This window comes from Copadichromis virginalis, linkage group LG22 (genome assembly GCF_057382275.1).
Source record: "Copadichromis virginalis isolate Kocher_CV1m ecotype Utaka linkage group LG22, C_Virginalis_male_GT1.1, whole genome shotgun sequence".
NCBI classification, from domain to species: domain Eukaryota; kingdom Metazoa; phylum Chordata; class Actinopteri; order Cichliformes; family Cichlidae; genus Copadichromis; species Copadichromis virginalis.
In genome coordinates, this window is record NC_140638.1 from 17,629,534 (window position 1) to 17,654,687 (window position 25,154).

Sequence of the window (25,154 nt, forward strand, 5' to 3'; positions counted from 1 at the left end):
GGCTGCTTTTCAACTGTATGAAGTTGCATGTGGTTACATGGGCACAGCACTGTTTGCAAGCACAATCTAACTGAAGCACAAACACCCACCTCTGTGCACATGTGCACACAGAGAGAGGTAGTAGATTGTCACAGGCAAGGCAAGGACACGTCTAAGTGGTACTCCAATCTATATCACCACCGCCACCACCACATCCATCACGACTTCACTTCAAAATTGCTGTGACAAACTGCCCCAGAAGCCAGTATTATGCCTGGCCGTACAGTTCTGCTTCTGCTGCTGCTGCTGCATATTTGAGCACTGACGGTTTTTTAGGGGATTGCAAGATAAGGGAAAATCTTCTGAGTAAGAACATTTCCAAGACTCTCAAAGGGTTAGGAGATGAAGCTGGGTCATATTTGGAGAGTCGTGCTCGGATTTAGGATGGAAAAGGCATTTTACTAAGAAAAAAAAAGTGTGGTAGCTCAACAAAGACGGGGACAAGTTTAAAAATGAATCAGCAGCAGAAGCTTTCTGACACATTTCTGTTAAAACACCTGCCATGTAGTCAAGAGTTTTCCACTCAAACCAGTTCCCTTAAAGTGAAAACAAATAAGGACAGTTATTTACTCAGTGTTACATAACACATCCTGACCTGTAACCCATAAAAACAGACAAGGACAACAAGTTTGTGTATTTATAGTCTCAGTGGTTTAGTGTTACTCTTCTATAAGCGACACAAAAGACAAAAGCAGTGGATGAAATATTCCAGGCTTCAGTCTCTATGGGAGAACTTCAAAAATACTATATCATATATTTCCCATCATGAAACTCTGTGTTGTGTTTTTATTAAACTGCATTTGTAAGTTTGTAAGTTTTTATCACCTGAATGATAGAATAAAATATTTTTTGCCCACTACACTAAAATGAGTTTAAAATCAAACAAACAGCATCCAGTTGAAGTGCAGATGTTCTGGGAGTTTAACATAACTACAGAATCAACTATTTAGGAATAAATGCCCTTTTTAAACAGTCCCCCATTTTCAGAGGCTGAGAAGTAACTGAACCAGCTAACAATGTATGAAAAGCGATGATTGTCTTCAATACTTGGGTAAAAATCCCGTCAGGCAGTCACCGATAGAAGTGCAGAACACATGGACCTGACCACATTCTGCGTTTCCTCAAGATGCTCTGCAAGACCTTTACTTGTTTGTGGGTCTCCTTGGCTTCAGTTTTGTGTTCAGTAATGGAATAACATGCTCTGTTGGAGTGATATCAGGTGACTGACTTGGCTATTGATAAATATCACATTTCTTTGTCTTGAGACTCTTGGGTTGCTTTCGCAGAAAGATTTGGATTGATGTGTACAAATAATTTAGCTGAGACCTGTGTGAGCTCCTTTACATGTCTCCTGGTAAAGTTTAGTCTATCTTTGTTTTTGAGTATAACCATTACCAAGGCATCTCTTAATTGCAGGCTTTCACACTGATCTGGCCACTTTCGCAAGTCTGTTCTTGACTTGTGTAGCAGCTGTGAAGTTGTTTTCCTTAAAACATGGAAATAATTGTGTGATCACCCACTTTAATTAACTTTCTGTGGTCTTTCAGGTGTTTTGCTGTTGTCGAGCTGGCCAGTGCATTCATTATTTTTTCAGACTAATGATGACACTTGCACCAAAATCACTTTGGACCTCATTCCAGTGAAAAGCAGCAAAACGCAACTTAAACACTTTGCATGAACAGATCTTTTACCTGTACTGCTTATCAATATGTGCCTAGTTACTTTAGAGCCTCTACAAATGGAGGACTATGCATCAAAATTGCTTTAAGTCCTAAAATTAATTTCATTTTTTTTTTTTTTAAATCCCTTGAATTAAAACTGAAACTTGGCACTTAAAACACTGGCTGACATGAAATCCACTGTGGAAAAAAAATATTTTGTCCAAATATTTGTGTCTCTACGTAATTATGAACTTCACCTTGGAGGATTAAAAGAGGTCATCTTGCAAGAAAACACAGAAGAAACCTCAACTTAAAATAAATAAATTCAGGTGTTTTAGTTGTGAGGTTTCATGGAAAAAAAAAAAAGAAGCAGAAGGTTATAACAAACTGTCTAGTTTTATTTTCTCTTTCATAAATAACACTGAACAAGCATTGTACAGTGATAAATAACATTTATACACTGTAAAATTCTCTGTATTACAAAATACAGTATATGTGTAATGCACTTGATACAGATGGGGAAGTATTACATTTCATAGCACCACACATGACCTCACGGCCCTTTAGGTTAATGATCCCTCACTCGGTATAACACCTGCATCCCAAACCCAGGTCTTATATGGGTGTCTATGAAACATACTTCCCTTAGGAATCAGTTGTTGCATAACTATATCTAAAGTTAAGTATAGCCCACGTAGGAAGAACCAAAGCCTTTAAGTGTAAAACTAAATTTTTGCACAATCTGAGTTCCCAGGTGAGACGCTTAAACATAATGACGTGTCCCCACGGTGGCCAATCGAGCTTCATTTATATGTTTGATTTTTGCATTAAACATGACAAAAACAAAATTTAACACACAGACAAAAAAACCCCAAACAAACCAAAAAACAAACAAAAAAAAAAAAAAAAAAAACCACTTCCGAGTAGAACAACTTCATTAATCATGCTACGTTTCAGGAGAGTCTCTGTTAGGGGACATCTAAGACTTTAAAACAAACCACATTTCCGTGCTTTTAAAACATGACTAAGTGTTAAGTGATTTTTTTTTTCACAAGCTATCAGTTGTAAGACACGTTCCCCTCTCTCCCTCTATACGTAAACGGTCAATTCAAGTAAGAAGCTGTAAAAGTGTTTCAATCTGACGATAAAGATGTTCGTGTGATCTGTGTGCAAGCAGTCAGTCATTTCAGGGACTCTCCCAATACCAAACAAGCTGTTCTGATCACAGATACCAGCGTGTCTCGTGACGTCTCTTTCAAATCATAGGCAACTCAGAGATGTCTGTCAAAGAGGCAGCGGGAGGTAAAAGGCAGGCTCAACACTGAAATACAAACCTGGGAAAGGTGATACTCTGGAATATAGATCAAATAACTTAAATGCAGCTTTTTGTTCACGTTATAACCCGACTAAGCGATTCCCCTCACTTGGCTAAAGAGCTTACTGGTACATACTGGTATGGGCTTTTTTGCTTTAAACTGTCAAAATTATTGCTAAATTCAAACCGGAAGGGGCCCTTTAAACCAACATTTAGTGTGAAAGTAACTCTACAGCTTGCCAGTCGACTGACAGCATGGAATGTGTTCGGGTGAAGACAGTTTCTGGCGTTAAGAAGAACAAAAAGGTACAAAAATTAAAATTAAAAACAAAACAAAAAGTTGCACCAGCATCACAAAGCAGGCTTTTTGTGAACAACTACAGGAACATTAAGATGTGTAATTTTTTTTAATCTTTTAAATAGGAGCCCTTAATATTCCTCTATCAGACTTGGTCTGAGGAGCAGCATCACAATAAATGTAAAAAATAAAAAGTAGTATCACATTCATCCCTTGGTGTCAGTGTTGTGTTTGATTGTCAGCTTCTATGACACATCCAGTTTTCCTTTTGACCAACCAAACCCATTTGTAGTTCATCTGTATGAAAATAATGTTTGTCTGTAGTGGACTGTGCAAACAAACCTACAGCATGAGAAGTTACCAGGTCATGTCCATCACCACCAACAAGTAAAAAGTCTTAAGTTGCACTCAGCCTCACCTCAGGCGAGGCCGGGGTCATAACATCTTCCTCAATTCACGGCACATTAAAAAAATAAAAGCTTCTTTATCTCATCGAGCTCACATCTCTGTAATCTAAGTAAGATAAACCCCAAATAACACACAGACTTGGGTTTGTGTTATGTCGTATGCATGACAGCATTTCTTATTAGTTTGGTTTCAGCACTGAAATGTGACATTCTTGCAGTTTCGTTCTTAGATGTATTGCACTGATTTATCAAATCAACCATTTTAAAGAAAAGAGAAAAAAAAAACAACTATAATTCTCCAGAAAAAGAAAAATCTCACAGCAAAAACAAAAACAAAAGTAAAACGAACATTAACGAAAAATCAAAATGGATCACCAACGATGCGGGAATCGCTCGCAGGGTGTGCGGCTCTGAGTTAAACATATTGGATTATAAAGTTCCCGGCTCTCCTCTCAAACCTGCAGGAGGTGCTCAAACTGAAAGCCTACGCGCACTGGGAGTGTTCCCGCCTTCTCCATAGTCCAAAAATAAGACACTTAAAAAAAGGGAACCATAATTAAAATGCCAAATAATTCAAAAATATTAATAATGCCCTTTATTACTCATACTGCAAATAAGCAAAATCAATCACCTGAAATAAAATAGAAACAGGTATACTTAAAGGTGCATAGGCTGGTGTTCTTTTGACACTGAAATCAAAAGTAAAATCGGTTCCTTTGAAAGGACCTGCACATTCAGAAAAAAAAGCAGGCATTTCATTTCCTGCCATGTACTTTAAAACTCGCTCACTGTGCTACCCGCCATATTTTTGCCCACCCACATGGCAAAAGTGAAACAGTCACGTTAGATCATGTAGAAAACAAACTTTGCATTTTAACCCAAACTATTATTTTGTTAGTGCTTTTGGTGCCAAACCGCAGTAAAAGAAAGCAAACATCTTAAGTGTAAAGGTAATAAAACAGAGTCTGAAAGCTCTGCTCCTGCCCAGCATTCAAACTACAGTCTCAATAAGTGTATGATTAACTCATGCCACTGCCACCATCTCCCGCCTCCCAGTGTGGACTTTGTAAGTTGAAGTTCTACATGAGCACAAAAAAAAGGATTAAATATCGTGACTATTTCGCAGGTTGCCATGAGATCGTCACATTTCCGCAGACATCTCATGTAACAAATGTGAAAAAGTACCATTAACAGAAAACAAATAAACTACCATTATGACGTACCACGTTCATCAGCACCATTATCAGGCGCGTGGTCCCGCACTTCCACACCGACTACAGGCGTACACTGATGCCGGGACGATCGCTGCAGTACGTTACCGTGCCGCCGGCGTGTTTGGGACACCAGCTGAACTGTGCTGGTTCCCTCAAGGATACGTGCGTTACAATTGAGTGACCAGGTCGTGGCTGCTACAGCCACGTGCGGCGATTCGAGATCACACGATGTTGATGCAGTTTCCGCTTCCAGCTGTCACCCTCTTGCTGCAGTAGGTGAAGCTGCTGTGATTGGTGGAGGAGCCGTTCATGTGCGACGACTTCAGCTCCATCTGGCAGGCGGCGATGGCTGCGTTGAGCTCTACCTGAGCCCGATGCACGACGTAGAACATCAGGCCGATGCTGATGATGATCTGTAGAGCGGAGCAGAGCAAGAAGCTTTGTGTTAACTAACGATTGTGGTAATGAGCGTTCTGTTTGTGTAATGATGACGATAATAAAGTAAAGCACTACATTTACAGGCACATCGTTTTGTCTCCTAAAAGCAAAAAGGGATGAAGGCAAATTTTAGCTACATTCTAACATTTAGAAATGAAAACTGTAACAATTAAGTTAGTAGTTATAAACCAGAACAAATATCGATGGAACTTTAGTTCAAAAACTAAAGACATTGCTGCGTTCTTCTGTATTTAAAGACATTTCACCTTCTAGACAACTCACATACCTATGAAAACTAAATCTCGAAGCCAGCTGGAGTTTGGCATTTAGTCACTTTGGAGTATGAGTTTTTCAGAACAAGCCCAAACAAATAATATGACTTCAGAAGCAAAAACTCAGTAGCCTCTGAAACACTGCGTTAATTATACTGAAGGACAACCACCAATATGTTTATTATATAAATCACACGTAATTAGTTATTTAAAGGTTGGTTTTAACTCCAATTCATTCATTTTCTCCAGTTCACTTTAAGGTAGCAGGGAAGAGGAGCCTATCTGTACTGCTATTGAGCGAGAGCCATCTATCACAGGGCAAATCCAGAAAATCCGACTGTCCATTCCTCATGCTGGTGTCAGGGAAGCTGGGCTACATCGGCACCTCCCATAGTTTCCCATCATGACTGGCTTCCATGTGAATATGGCCAGCTGTCAATGAGATAACATGAAACACTAATACCTTGTTCTACTCACCAGACACTGGACTCCTGACCTTTATTAACTCTCCCTGAGCACCTGTGAGAATTACATAAAACTAAACAGGTGTTGGTGATGCTGTAAAACTGAAATGAACTTGAGGTGAGCTGAGCTGACTTTTCTGGCACAAACAAGAGCAATGCCTGGAATAATACTTCACAGAAAAGTAATAGAAAGTTCTTCTTAGAAGCAAGGACGAGATCTGTCACCTGTTGCTTGTGTGTGTAGGTCATATTTATTTTCTCTGTTACTATTGTAACTCTAAAGAAAAGTGTTCAACCTGCATTTTGCATGGTCAGACTGGCGTACACGCAGGCTTGGTCGGTGGAGAGCACATTCTTCTTGTTGTGGGTTTGATGTTTTAGTAGATTACGTGGTTTTGTTGTGTTTTCTGACTCACAAAAACCTACAACAAGGAGTGCTCCAAAGCAAAGACCTGCCTAAAAGGGCTGAATAACATCCAAGCAGGGCATCTGGTGGAGATACAGAAGAGATAAAAGTCAGGGAATACCAAAGCTACCCCTTAATCTATTTAAAGCGCCTAATATAAGTGAACAGGATGTAGTTAAAGTTTATTTTGTACTTTAAAAATACTCTATCCTAAATAAAAATCTTAAATGAGATGTTTTAAAAGGAAATGTGATCCAATGTGGATAACATCCTTCATAAGGGAACTTTTTTGCACCTGATACTGAACGTTCTATTAAATTAAAATGAAATTAAAAATCTTCAGGTCTCAGGAGGTTTAAAAAAAAAAAAAAAAAAAAAAAAAAAAAAAAAAAAAAAAAAAATCCATCCATAGTTGTCCATTTTGGACAAATTCACCAGAGAGAAACTTTTGAGTGGGAAACTGGTTCATTGCTCATTGACCACATTGCTCGTCAGTTCGCTGTTGAACATTGATGTTTTTTTCTTGGCATAAAGTGTCTCATCGCCTGAGAGAATTTGGACTGAAAGCTCATTGACAGATCATTAACAGAAAGGCTAAACTGAAACCTGCTGAAGGACATATAGTGCATGAATAGAGGAAGATGTCAGTGAAGATTGGAAAGAAGGTCATAGTCTAAAAAATGTTTTCTATAGCAGGAATTCCTTCCTTACTGTAAAGCAAAAAGGTAAACAACCGCATCAGACATTCATTCATGTATCACTGTTTCCTTCTTTAAAAAAACAAAACAAAAACAAACCAAACCACTGTTGAATTGCAAAACCGGTTTCATAAGTTCTGAGAATCTGATAACAGTGAAATACAAACAGCTCAGTCCTTCGCAAACAAGAATCTCTAGAAAATCCCTGAAGGTAAATTAATGAAAATAACTAGAGTTAAACTGTGGAAGAGTGGAACAAGCTCAAACCAGAACAATGAGAGAAACCATTACCATCCCACAGACCTGCTGAAGTCATTTCAAGAAAAGAACATCTTACACTTCCTGTATGTAAGCTTGTTTTCGTCACAGTAGTTACCATTCTCCATTTTAAAGCATTTTCCACAATACATTTACACACATTTTTATTTTATTTTATTTTATATCCACAGCTATTATTATTCCGTCAATAATCACCAATATTTAAGAATAAATATTCAGTATGGTCACAAATAGGGGTGTGCTGATAACGAGCTCCGCTGGGCTTTTGTTCTTTAAACGTCAGCACAACGTTGAGCAAAATGGGAAAGCAACATATCATTTCAAATCTCGGATATTTGAAAATTGTTACCTTCGTACTCAATATATTATCACCTTCAGCTCACCTGCAGGCTGAAAACGAAGTAGCCGCTGACGCTTTGCTCAGCGATGACATCCTCCATAGTACGAAGTGTGGTGCCCAGGTAGGAGTTTAGAAGCTGTGTGGGCAACAGGCCCACAGAGGAGGCCACCAGGTAGTTTGGCAAGGACACATCTGTGATCTGTGAAAGGAGAGCAGTGATTAAAAAACCCCAAAAAACAAAATAGGTTTCAAACATTAATAAAATAACAGTAAAACACACGAGAAAAAGATCAGATTTAATCATATTTAAACATCTATAACTAAAAGACTCTTTCAGTTTTTTGTCTTCCAGTTATTTCAACAATGTTGAACTCTGTCAGTCTGTGAAAGTCAAACTTGTCTGACTTGTCTGATTTTGTTGTGCCCTGAACTTTGTGTAGTTTCCAAAACCTGTTGAAACGTTGTAAAGCTTTTAAAGAATTTAAAAAAAGAAGCTACATGACAAGGTGGCATTGTCCTTTCCTAAAAAAAGAACATATGAACAACTCCAGTAATTGAATAACTTGTTTTACGACTTTTACAATTTGAAAAAAAAAAAGAAAAAAGTACTGATTTTTTTTATTGTTTATTTACACGCTTTTATATATGTACACCGAATAAATTCTTATGAGGATTGGCTTCCTCGCAGGATAAATAAATATGATACTAACCACAGTAAATTGGGTTAACTAAATAGTTTCTAACAAATTTGAGTGCTGAACCTGCACCCATCATGCAAAAACAGCTCGTGGCGTTTGGCACCAGGAGAGCAGTCTGGTCCCCACGGGCTGCCTTCCACGAATCAGGCTTGTTCTAGCGCGTTCCAGAGATGCTCAATCAGACTGGGATCTGATAAAGCTGGAGGGTGAGTATGGTCTTTGAGCTACTCCTGGGCGGTTTCTGTGCATAGGCTGGGTGCTCTGCTACAGGAGACGGCTGCAGTTGGGTAGTGTCGCTGCCTTCGGGGTTTGTTCCGGTTAGTGGTATACGAGTAAATGTAACATCCGCATGAACGCCAGGACCAGAGTCTCTGCAGAGCACTGCCAGTGGTGTCAATGATGTGGCTTAGTGTTGTGCTCACAGGCTACATCACAACTGAGTCCCTTCACCTCAGTTACTAGAAAAACTACTCAAAGGCAGGATGCTGTCTTTAAAAAAAAAAAAAAAAAAAAAAAAGAAGAAAGAAAGAAAGAAAGAAAGAAAGAAAAAATGTTGCTACAGACCCCTTCTTCTTCTATTTTTTTTTTTTTTAAATCTAAAAGCTGTTAAATAAATTTTGGTGCAAGTATCCTGAACTTTGATATGTCGGTATCTCCAAACAACCACCTTAATATAAATATACCGGTAAATATAAATAACTGCTGGCTCGCTGTCACCCTTGATCTCTTGATTAAGTGATGACATAAGCCTCTGTGCACCCGTGCTGGCTGTGGGAGGATGTGACCTTGGCACCGTGTGCTCAGTGACTACGCTGCAGCTGATAGCAGTGTGTCAGGGGTTTTGGTATGTTGCTGCAAGACTGTCTGTGCCAAAATGTTATCAGGGCTTGAAAACATTTGCGCTCGATGCGGCCAAAGTGTCTCTTTGCTGGGATAAAATCCTTTCCCGTTATCACACTAGACACTGATAAGAACTTAGGTTACACTTCACAAAACACTGACATTATCGAATCGTGGTTAATCAAGCTAACATTGTAGTCCATGCTGTTTTTTCGCCAGGCACTTTTCCCTCTGCACGGTCATGTGACAGGCTTTTTCTCCTCGCAAGATTAGCCTTGATGTGTCCACGCCACGTGCCAACACAATCAAAACGCCTTCAGCTGATTTCTGAGACATCTGTGAGAGCTATAGAAGAAAATGAATGCAGTCTCTGAAGCACAGGGCCTCTGAAGTCCCACCCAGGCATCGGGCACACACAGCTGTCTTGTATGCGACCAGGGAAGGGCCAGTCTGTGGTATTTTTAAGACTGTGCAGAGAATTCCCACTGAACCTCCTACTTGCTTCTGCAAGCCTGTATCACGATAATCTGCAAATTCAAGTGAAAAAAAAATATCGCCCCGTCTTATGACTGGCCTGATTTATTTAGAGCAGCAGCAATGCAGGCCTGACTTTGTGCTTGTAAACAAAACACTAGGTGCTTTGACTACGCAGTAAAATTAGGATTGCAACTGTGATGCCGTTTCTCTTTTTTATTCATACTAATGGAGTGTGAAGAACACTTAAAACATGCCTGCTTGTACCGAAGGTCCATAAATCACACACAAAGACTTCCCAGATTGCTTCATCAGCTCATTATGATGAGTGTTGGAGCCAGGATAGCGAGCAGGTATAAAAGTGCAATAAAATAGATGTGCGGAGATGAAAGCACGCACCTGAAGCTCAACGGATTCACAAGCATTTTTCCTGAGCTGTCCTATTGTTTTGCTAACTGCTGCAGTCTCTGTGTCGTTTTAGGTTACCCGTGATAATGTAGCACCACCAACTTCAGCAGAAAGAAGTGAGGGGCACAGTGAAATGTAGCCTCACCGCAGAAAGTGCTTACCAAGGGCAGGGCAGACAAGACATAACTCTACTGTGAGCCGTTACGGGCCTATGCTTAGAATTGGCTCGTTTCTCTTTTTATTGTGGAGAATAAGATCGTACAGATACAACAGCAGCTCGGCTTTACAATGAACCTCCAGATGAGATTAAGTATCCAGCAAGAGCCTGAGTTGGGGTTGAAAGTGAAAATGTTGCAGGGAAAACAGGTGGTGAGACTGAAAAGCTCCACTCTGACAGTCATTTCTCCAACAGAAACCAAAGAATTTCACATGGAAGCGACTGCGACACGCATCGCTGGGTGATGTGATGAATATATCAGTTCTCCATCCTAGTCATTTAACAGCAAATGCTATCACTTCTCCACCACCTTCTTTACGGTACTTAGAAGGAAACAGCCACCTCACTGTGTTAATCAGGTCTCTTCTTATTTTAATAATGCTTTTCTTAATAAACCAAATACATATATATCAGACACTACTACCAAATAGACTACTCAGAGATGCTGAAGTCTGTGTCTGGAAGGTGCATGTCAGTCTACAGCATAGGCAATGCAGTCCTGTAAATCAAGCATTAGCATCTGAGGACAAAGGCCAATTTTCTCCTCAGATGCAGCCAGCAGATATCTGAGGCTTCCTGCTCCATCTGTTCGATTACAACCTTATTTTGATTCTTATACCGGATGCCCCTCCTGACACGGAGATTTGTCTCTCCCCCTTATCTCAAACCAGCAGTATTTTGCATGTTAGGCAAATGCATTAACAAATGCAGGTAAATTCAAAAGCACCAATCCATTGCAGGCGATAGTTTATTGCAAAAATAAAATCATTCTTTTGCCTCCTGTCCTTGTCAGGTACCGGTAACCATGCTTGTGACTGATGAGTACAAATTCAGATCCCAAAGTTGGCCCGGGCCTCCACATTCTGCATATGTATATGTAGATACCCGTTTAGAAAGATTAGGAGTCCACTAACTCCAGTACACTGTGGTTGGTAAATTCTTTGCTATGCTAAGTGTGTCTGCTTGCCACTTGGTGCCAAGCAGCTAGCATACAGTGTGCTTTAACAGCACTTTTCATAAAACAGCTGCATGGCGCTATGTGAGCAGTCAGAACAAGTTGCATACGAGACAGGTGCAGATCCAGGAGGAAACCGCTGATAAAAGTGTGGAAATAATGATTAATGGACTACTTTCAATGCGGTCTTTGTGATTTCTTTCAAGTTATCATTTGACACCATATTATTCATTATCGAAGAAAGACGCAGATGATAGACATAATGATATCTCAATAAAACAGGTGAGAGTTTTTCCAAGCTTTTCGGAGCAACATCCACCAAGAACTCAACAAGCTGCTTGTAAATCTAAAATATATCAAAAGAAACAAAAAACTCCTTAAAAAGCCTGACAATGAGTCAAGCACAGACACATTTTCCAAAGACAAACAGCTGTCATAAGCTGGAACAAACCAGCAGAAAAGTAACAAATGCAAACTGGCATCCAAAAAAATATGACCTACATCTGTAGCATTTGTTGTTTAGCCATTTTAGAATTGCAGCCTTTTTTTGTTTGCTTTGACCATGTATGTAATAACCCAGAGCAAGCTGAAGATCACCATCGTACATGACTGTCAGTGAGCTCACCTTGTACTTTGACTCTCATGAGCTGACTGAGGGTACTAACAGCGCCAGTCACAGAGTCAGCAGCTGAGCAACAGAGTGTTAAAATCTGTCCCTTTGACTTTGACACCTCATTTTCACTTCTGCAGCGTGGAGCAGCAAGTTCAATGTTGCAACTATTGTCATAGCGTCTCCAGTTATCCTCCCATGAAGCACAGACAAGTCCAAACTATGAAGTATACAGCAAGGGGGAAAAATGAAGCTACTGAAGTCAGTCAGGCAAAAGAAAGCCATCTGCTAGGCTTAAGCTATGTCATACTCAAAGTCCATGATCAGGTAAACTGCTGACTTAGTGTAGAAATAAAGACTAATAATGCCCATATTCAGAATTACAGATTCTCATACTTGATGACACTGTATGTCTGGGAATTATCACCAACACAGTCTGAAAAACCTTCATTTTAAAACACATTGTGAGCATATTTTAAACGAACATCCTAACAACTAAAAAAAACCCAAAACAGGCTCACATTTGGTGCCATTATCAAAGGAATCATTGTCCAAACAGATCACCACCGACTCTAAACCCTTATCTACGTCAGCTCCCTGCCTAACCTTGATATCCATACATCTGACTTTGAGATGCTTCTCAAATAGCAGCCTATCAGTCAGCGTACAACAGCAGCACAAATGCTTATTGCGTCCCGTGATTCTTGTACCCACAAGGCTTCTCATTATTACCATGCTCTCATCTCACCATTATCAAATTACCGTCTGAAGTTGTAAGGGACGTTTTGAACAGTAACTGTAGATATGTTAATGCAATATTGATATGTTAAACCAAAGTCTAGTGTTCACGTAATGCAGTGCAATAAATAACTTCAACATGTTGCTCTCACACGCTACAGGGTAGATTAAGATTTCATACCCCTTTACAGGACTTCTCTCTATGTTCAGTAATAAACATCACACTGGGGACACATTTAGATAGTTATTCAGATCAACCAGTATAGCGGTCGAACACCTCAATATTTGCATGAGGGTTATAAAGCAGATTTTTTAAGTCAGTGTGGTGACATTAAACTGTGAGAAATCATAATCAACGCAAAGCACTCAACTCTATAAAGTTGACAAATGTCTAACCAAATCAGTCACCCCGGAAAACCCCACTGGTTTAGCACCATACAACCTCTGTCCTTGTGAAACACACTTACATCATCAGATTTTTCCCCTCCTTGGGCCTGTGCATCAACTCCTTCTTGCTGTAAGCGATTAATGTCTTTCAAGCCCAACACTTTGCATTCAATTTTGCATGTTTGTGCTTCTGCGTTTTCCAGTATTTAAGGGGGATTTCTCATCAGACAATACTTTTAGCATGTTTACCGTTAATCAAGCTCTTTGAGCATGTTAGATGCAGTGGATTAAATGTAGTTTTTGTTTTGAGATATAAATATATATATTTTTTGTGTGTGGAAAGGATGTCCTGGCTAAATTTTATTATAACTAGCAGTAGGGCTGGGCCATATTATACCGTTCACGGTAATACCGGTATAATGTTAGGCTACGATAGGAAAATGAAATATCACGATAGAATATGAGTAAAACGCGCATGCGCAGTGCCTTTGTTTTCATACGCACATGGCCGATTGTTGAGTGAAACAGATGAACCAGAATTGGTTTGTAAAAATGGTGCAACTTCAGTGATGTGGAACTGGTTTGGTGTTTGTCCGTCAGATACACGACAAAGTACATTTTTTTTGCAGAACATGCAAGCGGCCGTCGGACTAAGATGCCCTTAAATCTGGGAGTAATCTGGGTCCTAAACTCCGTATGCTTCAGATCAAACGAACACTGCAGCATCACTAAGAGTTAAAAACTGTCTAAATTCTTTCATCTTTAATAAAACGATCAGCATTGCTGCTTTACCAGGTGTAACTATGAAGTTTAACTTCCAGGCATCCATGAAAACAAAATGTATTACATTTAACGGAGTTAGAAGCTAGCAGGAAGCTAGCGGAAGTTAGCTCGCTAGTTTCGCTAGTTACCTAAGCATGATATTGCATGTTCTGACTGAGAGATTTCTGAAAAAAATCAAACGTACAGCTCTGCTATCACTTCCAACATAAATGAAGACAGGAAACTAAACAGCAGTGACGTTTGTAGGGTTACTGAAGTTGGGCTAGCTGGTATATAATTATGTGCTACGTGATCGCTAGCGACACAGCTATGTTAGCATAACATAAACAGTGAAGCTGGAGGACAAACACTAACACTTTCCCACTTATAAAAGTTAACGTTAAGGTTCCTCATGGTTAGAGACAAATGCAATCGCATGGCAGGATGCTGTAAAAGGACCAATCTTCAGTCAGGAGAACAACTGAGATAATCCATCCACAATACGAGGTTAGTCATTAATATACTGCAACAACATGGGAATAGAGCAGCTGCCAGAGAATTCAACATTAATGAATCAATGGTACAGAAGTGGAGGAAGCAAGAAGAATGAGTTTAATAAAGTTTGATTTATCTGACTGCTTTGTTTCGCTTAATGTGCCTTATAATCCCGTGCACCTTACGGTCCGAAAAATACGTACTGCACACTGCAGTTTAATGTTGCAAAGCACCTCTTTTTAACTTCAGTGGATATTATACATGGTTATGCTCAGGATATGTCAGCCCATTTCTACTGGAAATGCCTTTTGGTTAAACTTTCAGCAAGGAATTTGCATTTGCACTGTTACATTTTTATAAAGCTTTAATGTACATAAAAACCATCTTCTTGTTTAAGTGAAAATAAATGATAGGTTGTCTTTTTGCGCTAGTAATGTTGTGGAGTTGTATTTTGTCTCGCATCAATTATATCGTCAGTTATATCGTTATCGCAAATTTTCAAATATATATCGTGATAAATATTTTTGGCCATATCACCCTGCTCTAACTAGCAGGAATAAATCCTCTCAGTGGCAATTTTACGAGTATTATAAATTACATTACTGCCTACACAAGGAGTGTGATCCTTAACCTCCTAAGACCCGAACTCTTCCACGGCACGCATTTTTGATTTCTCTTTGATATTTGGGCATATTGGGGCTGATGAATGTAAAAATCAAAGAATTACCTTTTTTTTAAAATCTGATTTTTGTTTCTAAGAAAAATGAGAGCCACATATGAGGATATTCATTTAAAATTTTGATAGAACAGGAGCAGTAAAGTGTCCTCGTAAGTGGACATCAGGCCCTTGTAGAGCAAAATTGAGTATTTTGGTCTAAACAACCCAAAATGTGATGTCCACATATGTGGACTACAGGTCCTAGGAGGTTAAATGTATCTAGAAAGACAACTGTGGATATACTGGGTAAGTGAACCTATGTTTTTTGCATGGCTTCAACTTGTAATACCTTGTTTTATTTATTTATTTATTTTAAATAGTCCTATTGTTTTCATATCAAGTGACCCATCCTGATATTCTATAAAACAGAGGATGATCACTTAAGCCTTTTACCTTTTTGGATGTATCAATGAGTTGAGTGAGGAAGATAATGAAGGGGTATAAACTATTCATGCAATGTATGAAGGTCTCGGGCCTCGGTTAAATGTAGGAGAGCAGTTGAAAGCAATATCACAACACTGACCTGACATGAGTCATCTCAAAAAAACAAAAAAGGTGGCACCTTAAACTAAATTGTGTTTATGTCACCAGATGTTCAAGAGGGAAAAAAAAACAAACAAAAACAAAAAATTGCTCCTAAATATAAAACCTGAAATATGGCTACTGACCACTGGGAGCCACATCCTAGGAGCACTCCGTTTATCTGCAGGAAGAATGAGTTTCCATTCTCTGTGGACCGGCTTCCTATTTTCATTTCCACATTTAGACTCCGGTCTGCCTTGAATATTGAAGTAACAGGCCAACTACTCTTTTCAGTGTCCTAAACTGAAATGAAACTGGCAGTTCCTGACTTGTATCTAGATAGTTCTGATTTCCCCTGAGATTCAGCTGGCCTAGAAATAAGAAAAATGCATCCCCTCTAAAACACACACAAAAAGACCACAGAATTAACTGTCAGGACTCTGTTTGATTTGTTCAGCGATCATCTGGCACAGTAATGAATTCTTCCCAGAGCCGAACAAGTGCTGTGACACATCTACTGCAATTTGTGAGTTTACACGATGACCTAAAAAAACCTGGAAACATACTCACCGAGAAAACTGCATTTTGGAGTCCAAAAGGTATGGGGGTGAGTCTTGCTAAGGCCACAATTTTGAGTCCACTTCCTCCTTCCACCACGCGTATGACGGCACTGAGCTGTTCGTTGTTTCCAACTTTGTTCAGCACCCAGTCAGTCAACAGTCGTTTGCACACCACGTGTGCCACAAAGGTCCCTATTAGAACCCCCACCATAACTAGTCCCATGCCCAGCACAAAGCCGTAGAGGTAGCCAGCAGCCACGTTAAGAACAATATATCCCCATCCACATGGAAAGGACACGATAATCAAACCAACTATAAAGAGCATGGCTCCAACAAAGCTGTCCAAACTCTCCACCCAGAGCAGGAGGTCCTTGAGGTATTGGCGTACCAGAGCCACCGAGGAGAAGCACACAGCAGTGAGGATGCACGCCAGCAGGGCGCTTTTAAAACAGAAGGTGGTGATACAACACGGGTGTCTGAACTCTGCACCACCGGTGAAGGTCGTCCCCCCTGCGTCAACGCTGGCCTCGGGAACACCATCCGACTTCCCCAAGCCAGTCCCCCTCTCATCAAAAGCGTTGCATATTAGGATGTCGATTTTGTCACACTCGTCCGTGGAGGTCTTCTGCAGCCAGCGGTTCAGCTGGATCTGCGTCTTGCCCACTGCGTGCTTTACAAGCTTGGTGAAAAGCTGCACGGTCGTAGCCCCTGACATTGACATGTCGGTCCTCAAACAGCCTCTGGGGACCAGCAGTGGAGCTCAGATTGACCTGGAAGCAGCTGTTATGTTACAGGCTCATAGAAAGCGTCTAAACACAGTCAAAGTCCATCTCAACAGAGACAAGTAATCACAAACTTCGCAGACGATGGCTTCAGCATAAGTAGTAGTCCATTACTCTGGTGCTGTTACTGCACTGGCATAGTAAGGCATACAGGTAACCTTTTGCCATTACATTAACTGCCCAACTTAACCCGTGTTAGCGGTTTATCTCGGGTACACCAGCTGTGTAGCGTGCCAGCGCAGTGACTTGATGTTGTCAGTTTTGTAGTCGCTGTCTAAAGCACTCGCCATCTTCAGAGTTGTTATCACTTCGCTCAGGACAAGGTTGAGTCAGTGGCCGGAGGGACACGACAAAGATGGGTCTGCATGACAAGGGGAGAGCCTGTGCTATCCACATCAACTTTCAGGACTCCCCCAGCATTCACATCCAGTTTTAGCGATAACTCACCAGCACAAATCACTGCGTGGCTAACTTACTCTCCGCCGTTAGCTAACTAGCTCTCTGCGAGGATAAAGTCCAACAGTGCAATCTCGAGACTAAAACCACCGCCACCGGCCTTTCAGAGCCGCCTCTCCCGGACACCAGAGCGACAAACAGGACTCACAAGCCGGATGTGAAAGCCCAGTTTGCTCTTTGTCTCCAGGCTAGCTGCTGTTGCTGTTTCACTCGTCGTCCTCTCTCCTGAGTGGATGCTGTCGATGTCGAAGCTATTCATACAGACCACTGTTTGTGTCCCAGAATGCCAAGTAACCTCAGCCCACGTGACCCACCGTTTAACTGTTTCAACCAATCAGAAAGCTCTCGATGTCACCGCGAGATTTTTTTTTAAATAAGTTGTTTTTGAGCGATTGCTTGAATGATTTTGTTTCTGTCAGCCAAGCTTAACGCGATCCCTGTAACGTTTCTTTTACTTCAATCATTCGGAGTCTCTCTGTGTTTTTAAGGCAAGATATACGTAACAGATATCACCGTGAAATGTCCCCGTGTTGTTACTCCTTACCGTCAGTGTGGCCGGGACGTAGCTACGTGGAAAGCTCTCCTTTCTAAAAATAAACAGGAGCAAACACACAGTGATTTCATTAGAAAATTACAAATTACGCAACAAGAGGAAAATAAACATAGGAATTAAAAGTCGTTTAAAGATGGCCTGGATTTCATTTTGAACACACGTCATTTTGATGGTTTATGAAATTTAAATAAATGTAACTGATAAACAACTGAAGCAAATTAAAACACACAAACACATACACACACACGCATGAGATTCATATAAATTCATGAGAGCAATTTATTGTTGTTGTAGTTACATGCTTTCTGACACTTATTTTAGTGTGTGTGTGTGTGTGTGTGTGTGTGTGTCTCAATGTGCAGAACAGATATTACCTATACCAGGGATGTCAAACTCATTTAATATCGTGGCCTTCAGTGGGCCAGACCAGTGTAACGTCCCTTTCTGTCAGTGTAAATGCATGTAACTGCACATTTAATCCCCGAGAAGCGTTAATATAGGGGGGAAGTGCAATTTCAACAGTATTTCTCAGTTTTTCTACATTATTAATGTAGAAAATGACAGAAAGGTTTTTGGTACCTCATTGCCTACATAAACATTCCAGTACTGATATCATTATTAGTAGTATAAGTAAGTAGGCACTAAAAACAGGAACTTTTATGTCCTTTAATTATCTATTACTTTACTTTGGTATAGTGTGAATGGCAATAGGAGAGGTTTTTATGAACTTGTGAAAAGCTTATCAAAATACAGATTAAAGTTTAAATCTATGCATTCCTTCACACTTTCTACAACCTTTCAGTGGGTCAGATTGGAGTCTTTGCCAGGCCAATTCTGGACCCTGGGCTTTATGTTTGACACCCCTGATCTACACATATGTTTGCTCATTGGCATATAATCCTACAAAAAAGGTTCTCAATTCAGTTTTATTCTACTATAAAAATTATATGTTTCCTCTTGATCACCTAAAATAACATGCTCTTAAATTCAGCTGGCAAAAGTATAGATTGTCTCCAATCAGTCTTCATTCACAACAAGATGAATTAAGCTTAATTTTCTTACCATGTTCATTCAAAATAGCTTTCAAAGAAGGAATCAAAAATAAATATCCATCATGCAATGAGGTGATGAAGAAGCAGACCTAAATGCAGTACATGTACCACAAATCTGTAACTGAACAATAGTACTGCAGTAAATATAGTTAGCATAAAAATACACTGCAGATTATTTTTATGGACATAATTTCACGTTTATAAAAATCTGGTTCATAATTTCAGGCGGCACACTACTGTGAAATGTGGCAGAGTAAGAGCACTTTCACTTATTCTCCTGTATTTCTGAGAGCATGCAGTATAATATTATAGCCTGAGGGGAATCACCCTGCTTGGTGTGCTCAGCATAAATTCATAACGAGGGGAGTGAAGCAGACAATAAGTTCATTGGTGCATCTAACACCGCTTTCTCGGCTGTGGAGCTGTAAGCCTTGAGGTGGTAGTCCTTTAAAAACAGACTAACCCCTCCTATCTGAGCATTGTCTCACATAAACCCTGGACTATTAATTAAATTATATGTTTTTTCTTTTTTTTTTTCATCAATGTAATTTTTGGTTTTGTTGATCTGTATTTTTGTGCTATCACAGCACCCCACTAGATGGAAGTGTTACACAGTTTTACAGCCATTTCAACCCAATACAAGTTTAGCATGAGCGATACATGTGGCAGATTATAACATACATATCCTTGTTATAGTTCAATATTCCTCTTCTTCTTCTTCTGCTAATGCAAAGCTACAATAGAAAGCATTCTTAATGAGTTGTTGTTTTTTAATTTGTTTGTTTTTTAGTTGTATACATTTTCATTATGGTCAGATTAAAAGAGAGCATATACTGCAGCGAAAACACAGAAATGTCAGTCCTTGAGAGACTGGCCATTTTTGTGTGTTGAAGTGAGACCACCGTTTTCAAGCATTCAACTACCTGGGGGGAGGGGGATCTGTCTAGAGAGGACATCATAAGCCGACCTTTTATGTGGCCTTTGTAGCTTTTACAAAAAGTTCACATTTATGTAACAGCCCCTCTGTTGGAGTAAGCTATTAGTGCTGCTCATTTGGCTGAATGCAGCGATGTTGTCAGAGTGTCTCAGGTGAAGTTTCTATGTATTTAATTATATATTTTAAAGCCTGTGCATCACAGTGTGAAAAACACGAACACTTCGCATCAACTGAGGCGGGATCAACACAGACAGTCTGTTGATTTAGCTGTCAAAATAAAAGCATATAGCTGCACATCGCTGCCTAACGGGGAGGAAAAAGCAGTCTCAAAGCTGACTGCAGGGCAGTTATATTTGGGCTTCGTTACGTGCACTGTAAGGATCGCATTAACTCTTATTTTCGGCTTTTAAAAGTAAACGTTTAATTGTGGCACTCCAGCCCGGAACCTGTGCGTTACTTCGCGTGTCTTGTCGGAGTCAGAGAATAAGAGGTTCAAGCGGACACACATTCCTCTGCAGATCACAAGTGAAGCTACACTGTGGATGATGGATTGTTCAGAAGAGGTTCAGCCGGTGTCCGAGGAGCCCAGCGCTCAAATAGAGCTCAAAAAGGGAATGTCCATTTTCATTGATGTAAGTATCATGTGTTTTTTATCCTTATTAAGACCAAAATTACACTTAAAAATCAACACTGTTAAAACATAACTGTAGAAAAATATATATACCAGGATTACCGGTATGTGATCCTTACAAAATGCATTACAGTTTCCAGATTTCAATTTATTAGAAATAAAGAAGACCTATTAGTGTTGATTGTGGCTCACTTGATTTAATATGGATTCCTCTAATGTATGACGTGTACAGAGGGCTTTCTTTCTAGTAATTATTTCATACAACTCACATGTACTTTATCTATTTGGTAGAAGGATTTCAAAGCTTACTCCTTTCGCTTCTCCTCAGCCTTAAAATCAAACACAGTAAAATAATTAATTAGTAGAAATCTGCCCCGTTTTGTTGATATGTTTGTTCACAAATCCAGCTTAAATATGAAAAATCTAATTAACATTAACATATTTCTAATTTGAAAAGAGAAACCTGTATTTTTTTGTGGGGGAAATGATCATGCAAACATGGATGTAGGTTTTGTTTGAGTATTGTGCAGGGGGTGGGGGTACATATTCAATTAAATTATGAACATCATTCACTTAATTTCCTAATTTTCACTGCGAATCTGTGCAAAGAAAAACAAACAAACCAAGCCATAGGTGGTAGTTGTAGACATGCTGGTGATTTTTCCTTAAGCGGGTCTTCTGTTTGGGTCCTGTTTTTGTTAGGGATGGAGGCAAGTGCAGAGGGTGTAAGTGTGGACAATAAAATAAGCCTAGGATTGATTCCTCACACATCTTAAACTCTCATCCTGATCTAATGACCCTTCTCCAAGTGTTTGTGTCTTAGCAGCTTTACCCCTGCTCTTAATCAGACTGCCTTCTGCCTCTTATCCACCTACTGATTCAATTTCCCTCCATGCTTTCATTCATTTGTGATATCTTAATCATAAACCTGTTGGCTGCCATCAGTATTTTCGGGAAGGCATAGAAGGAAAGCAAATGAACCAAGAGAAGTGTTTTGAGTGCTCGGTAAGAGGAGAAAAGTGCTTTGTAGTACATTTAGCATTTAACCAGAGTTATTAAAGGCAGAGACCTCTATCTATCCAGCCAATGGCAAACTCATTATCTGTCTTCTCCAACTGGATTACAGGGAATCAAACCATTTCTTGTTTTTAGGGGAGAGCTGGTCACAAATTGTTGCTTCTTGGGTATATTTTGTTTCTTCTGAGCTTCAACCTCAGTGTGCTTCATTAATACACATATCTTCAACCCAATCACTGACATTATCTCAGATGTTTGCATTTTTATTCTGCTGCCGTTGTTGCGGTGTGAGATTTATTTTATTAATAGCATATGAAAGATTCATTTGGGTGAGCTGAGGTATGAAATGAGATGAGACCCGGACTTGAGTTTAATTACAGGGGTAAAAGCAGAAACGGCAGGAGTAGTCATCAAGATTACTCTAAATATTATTTAAGCCTGTACTATTAAGATTGTGACAATGCGTTCACGGGGTGATAAAGAACAGACACAACAGCTTTAGAGAGCAGACACAATTACATCAGGAGCAGGTGCTTATTTTGAGCATTTATTAATATCTATATTATTTTTATACTTAATTGATAAAAACTTAATTATATGTAATTAAAATACCATGACTTAAAAATATCCTATTCTAGTTTCATATAATACAAAGTGATGTCTTTTTTGGTAGTCTTTTCTAATTTATGTACACTCACCAGACACTTTATTTAGGTACACCATGAAGCTTAGTACTAGTTTGAGTACAGGGAGCTCATCGTTATGCTCAAGAAAGCATTTTGAGATGATTTTAAACTTAGTGAGATGATATGTGATCCTGCTGGAAGCAGCTGTGAGAACATGAGGACACTGTGGTTATAAAGATGAGCAACTCAGGTAAGCTGTGGCCTTAGAATGATGCTCAGTCAGTACTAATGGATCCAAACTGTGCCAAGAATATATTTTCCAACGCATTACATCACCAGCAGCCTGAATCACTGATACAAGGATGGATCCATGCTTCCATGTTGTTTATGACAAATTCTGAGTGTAGCAGCAGAAATTGAAACTAATTAGACCAGATAATGTTTTGTTTTTTTCTAGTCTTCTGTTGTCCAGTTTTGGTGAGTCAGTGTGACATGTAGCCTCAGTTTCCTGTTCTTAGCTGACAAAAGTAGCAGCTAGTGTGGTCTTCTGCTCCTGTAGCACATCTACTTCAGAATTCAACATGTAGGGCATTTAGAGATGCTCTTATGGATATCTTTGTTCCAACGAGTGGTTACTCTTGTTACTCTTGCCTTCCTATCAGCTCAAAGCAGTCTGTTCATTCTGGAATTTTCATCCAGAGAACAGCCACTCACTGGATATTTTCTTTCTCTTTTTTGGACCACTTTCTAACATGGTTGTGATGGTTCCTGCCAAGTGAATGGTTGATTACATATTTGAAATAATAATGAAACAAAACAATTTTTTCTGCTTTGTCGCTTTGTAGAGGAACTGAATTTAACTAAGAGATGAAGACAGAGAAGCAGTATTTGTACAGCAGATTAAAAAAAAAACTGGAAAAAAAAAGTAAATCAGAGCACAGAATCGACTGCCAGGAGCTTGAAGATGGTGGGTGGATATTTTATAGTAGTTTTCTTTTTCTTTCTTTTTTTAACCTGTGTGCAGCTTTGGGCTAGAATCCTCTTAGTCTGGAAATCCCACAAATAAATGAATGAATTTAAAACAGACATCATTTAGATATAGATTTATCCTCCAAAGCCGCCTGTGCAGAGTCTTCTTCATGGTAAGTAAAAGTAGGATGTGCTATTTTGAGGATGGTGGCTCAAGCCTTTTACAGCTGATGTGGTCATTGCCACTCCGCCTTTCATCTCCTTTGGACTCTGGGACAGCACTATCAATAATTTAATGACGCACTGCTTTCGGCAGAGTGATCGATGATCCTCGCACTCACACACTTGCTTACTTTAACTCTGGTGGTGTGGAACCTGCTTTAATATCCTGTTGTTTTTTTCTTCATTTCCTAATTACAGATCTTACGGAGGGCCGATAAAAACGGTGAGTATTTCACCATCTGGCTCATTTCAGATTCACACACCAACACCACTCTCTTCTGTGTTGAGCGTCACTTCAACCTTTCTTTCACAGATTACTTTCTCAATGAAATTCCGATCATGACTCTCTGCTGATACTCTGTCAGTTTCCATGGAAACAGGAAACTGACCATGCCCACTGAGGTTCAGTTTCAGAGCATTTACAAAGAAAAACACTGACATTTGTGAACACTTTTATGATAGTGGTCCACACAAAATGACTCAGAGGTGCCCTATCAGGTGGCAAATTATGTTGTTGTTTCACCTCCACTCTCTAATGCAGGATAAACATACAAAAATACATCTTTTATGTTCTTATTGATCAGAGAAGTGCAGACAACAAAGGGAATCCAAAAAGCACTAAAATAAAATAATAAATAAATCTCTTTCTGTTACACATGCAAGTGTAATATAGGATGCACATAAATCCTCCATCTTAGCTTCTTTAAGCTGCTTCACTGTTTACTTTTCATTTAAAAACTGTTTTGACCCCACACAATTCAAGCAAGTCTTTGTTTGCTGAGATAATAAATATGCTTTGAAATAAATAAAACAAGATCTAAATTTCTTTCATTTAATTCTGGAAAGAATTAAATGAAATAAAATTAGCAATTTGGTTAGATGATGCTTTAAGTTGTGGTTATCTTGTGACTGACAAGCGCCAACCTTAGACCTCAGTCACTCATGGAAGATCCTGACTTGTCTGAAAACACTTGCAAACTATTTGTTGTGAAAATACTGTGAAAAGTGTGACCAAACCATTCATTAATTTCCACAAAACAATAAATATAAGAAAAAAATAGATCAGTTTATAAGGAAATTCTTACCAGATGTTGGTAACAACCCATCCAATCCATACATGCAAAGAAATCACACCATAAATGTCCATGAATTAAGTTATGTGTAAATAGAAGAAATGATAGAGAGAAAATGTGTTGATCATACGAAGAAAGGAAGGTGCAAAAAAGCACAAAAAGTCATGACCCCTGCTGAAATCTGTCAGGAGTTAGAAAGCAGTCGTGATACTTTGTGCAAATTATTACGTTTGCTTTTCAAATTAAAAGCTGCTCTTAATTGATGCAACCAACACGTTTCAAAAGGTGCAGCTTTTATGTTGAAGGCGAGTAGTCTCTGTTTCTGGTTTGGGTCACTCTTTTTCAAGTTTCACGACTGCTCGGCGAGTTGCATTGCAGACTGCACATAACCATGACAACCTGCAAGCGCCCAAACAAATCCCACTGTTTTTGATACAATACTGTATACCTCTTTGTAACCACTTTCACCCAGTGACTACCTGCAGCCAATTGCCAGTTGGTCGGGCAATACACATTTTTTCTAGCAACTGATGTTTCCCAGGGATTTCCCGACTGGTCTGTGTGACTGTGGACTCATGCGTGCAGTAGCCACGATGTCTGAGATTCACCCTGTTTGACAGT

At 39.5% G+C, this 25,154-nt stretch overlaps 2 protein-coding genes across 4 annotated transcripts in view; one reads left to right on the top strand and one right to left on the bottom strand.

Annotated features, from left to right (window-relative positions):
• Positions 1 to 2,077: 2,077 nt before the first annotated feature.
• tmem64 (transmembrane protein 64) lies at positions 2,078 to 17,874 on the bottom strand. Of its 2 annotated transcripts, none has more exons than XM_085447062.1 (3): positions 16,226 to 17,874; positions 7,875 to 8,030; positions 2,078 to 5,347 (listed from the first exon to the last, which is right to left on the bottom strand). In XM_085447062.1, exons 1-3 carry the CDS (start codon positions 16,934 to 16,936, stop codon positions 5,156 to 5,158), a joined length of 1,059 nt encoding a protein of 352 aa, XP_085303188.1. In that variant the 5' UTR covers positions 16,937 to 17,874; the 3' UTR covers positions 2,078 to 5,155. The 2 variants fall into 2 exon arrangements, with proteins under 2 accessions (XP_085303188.1, XP_085303189.1); XM_085447063.1 differs by lacking the exon at positions 2,078 to 5,347 and adding an exon at positions 5,356 to 6,597.
• Positions 17,875 to 20,335: 2,461 nt separating this feature from the next.
• necab1 (N-terminal EF-hand calcium binding protein 1) overlaps positions 20,336 to 25,154 on the top strand; it is a 55,611-nt gene continuing 50,792 nt past the window's right edge. Inside the window, exons 1-2 of one of the 2 annotated variants that reach the window (XM_085445770.1) lie at positions 20,336 to 20,627; positions 23,659 to 23,683. In XM_085445770.1, the coding sequence (XP_085301896.1) occupies positions 20,538 to 20,627; positions 23,659 to 23,683 (115 nt within the window). In that variant the 5' untranslated portion in view covers positions 20,336 to 20,537. The remainder of the gene's footprint in view (positions 20,628 to 23,658; positions 23,684 to 25,154) is intronic. The other variant, XM_085445771.1, reaches the window with a different exon arrangement.

Bases quoted from the DNA above. Each gene is read 5' to 3' on its own strand.
- tmem64 (XM_085447062.1), bottom strand. From the start codon at position 16,936: ATGTCAATGTCAGGGGCTACGACCGTGCAGCTTTTCACCAAGCTTGTA. The intron at 8,031-16,225 runs GTGAGTATGTTT...CTCCTTTCACAG, and splicing joins TCCAAAATGCAGTTTTCTCG to ATCACAGATGTGTCCTTGCC. The intron at 5,348-7,874 runs GTGAGCTGAAGG...TCCGCTCTACAG, and splicing joins ACTTCGTTTTCAGCCTGCAG to ATCATCATCAGCATCGGCCT.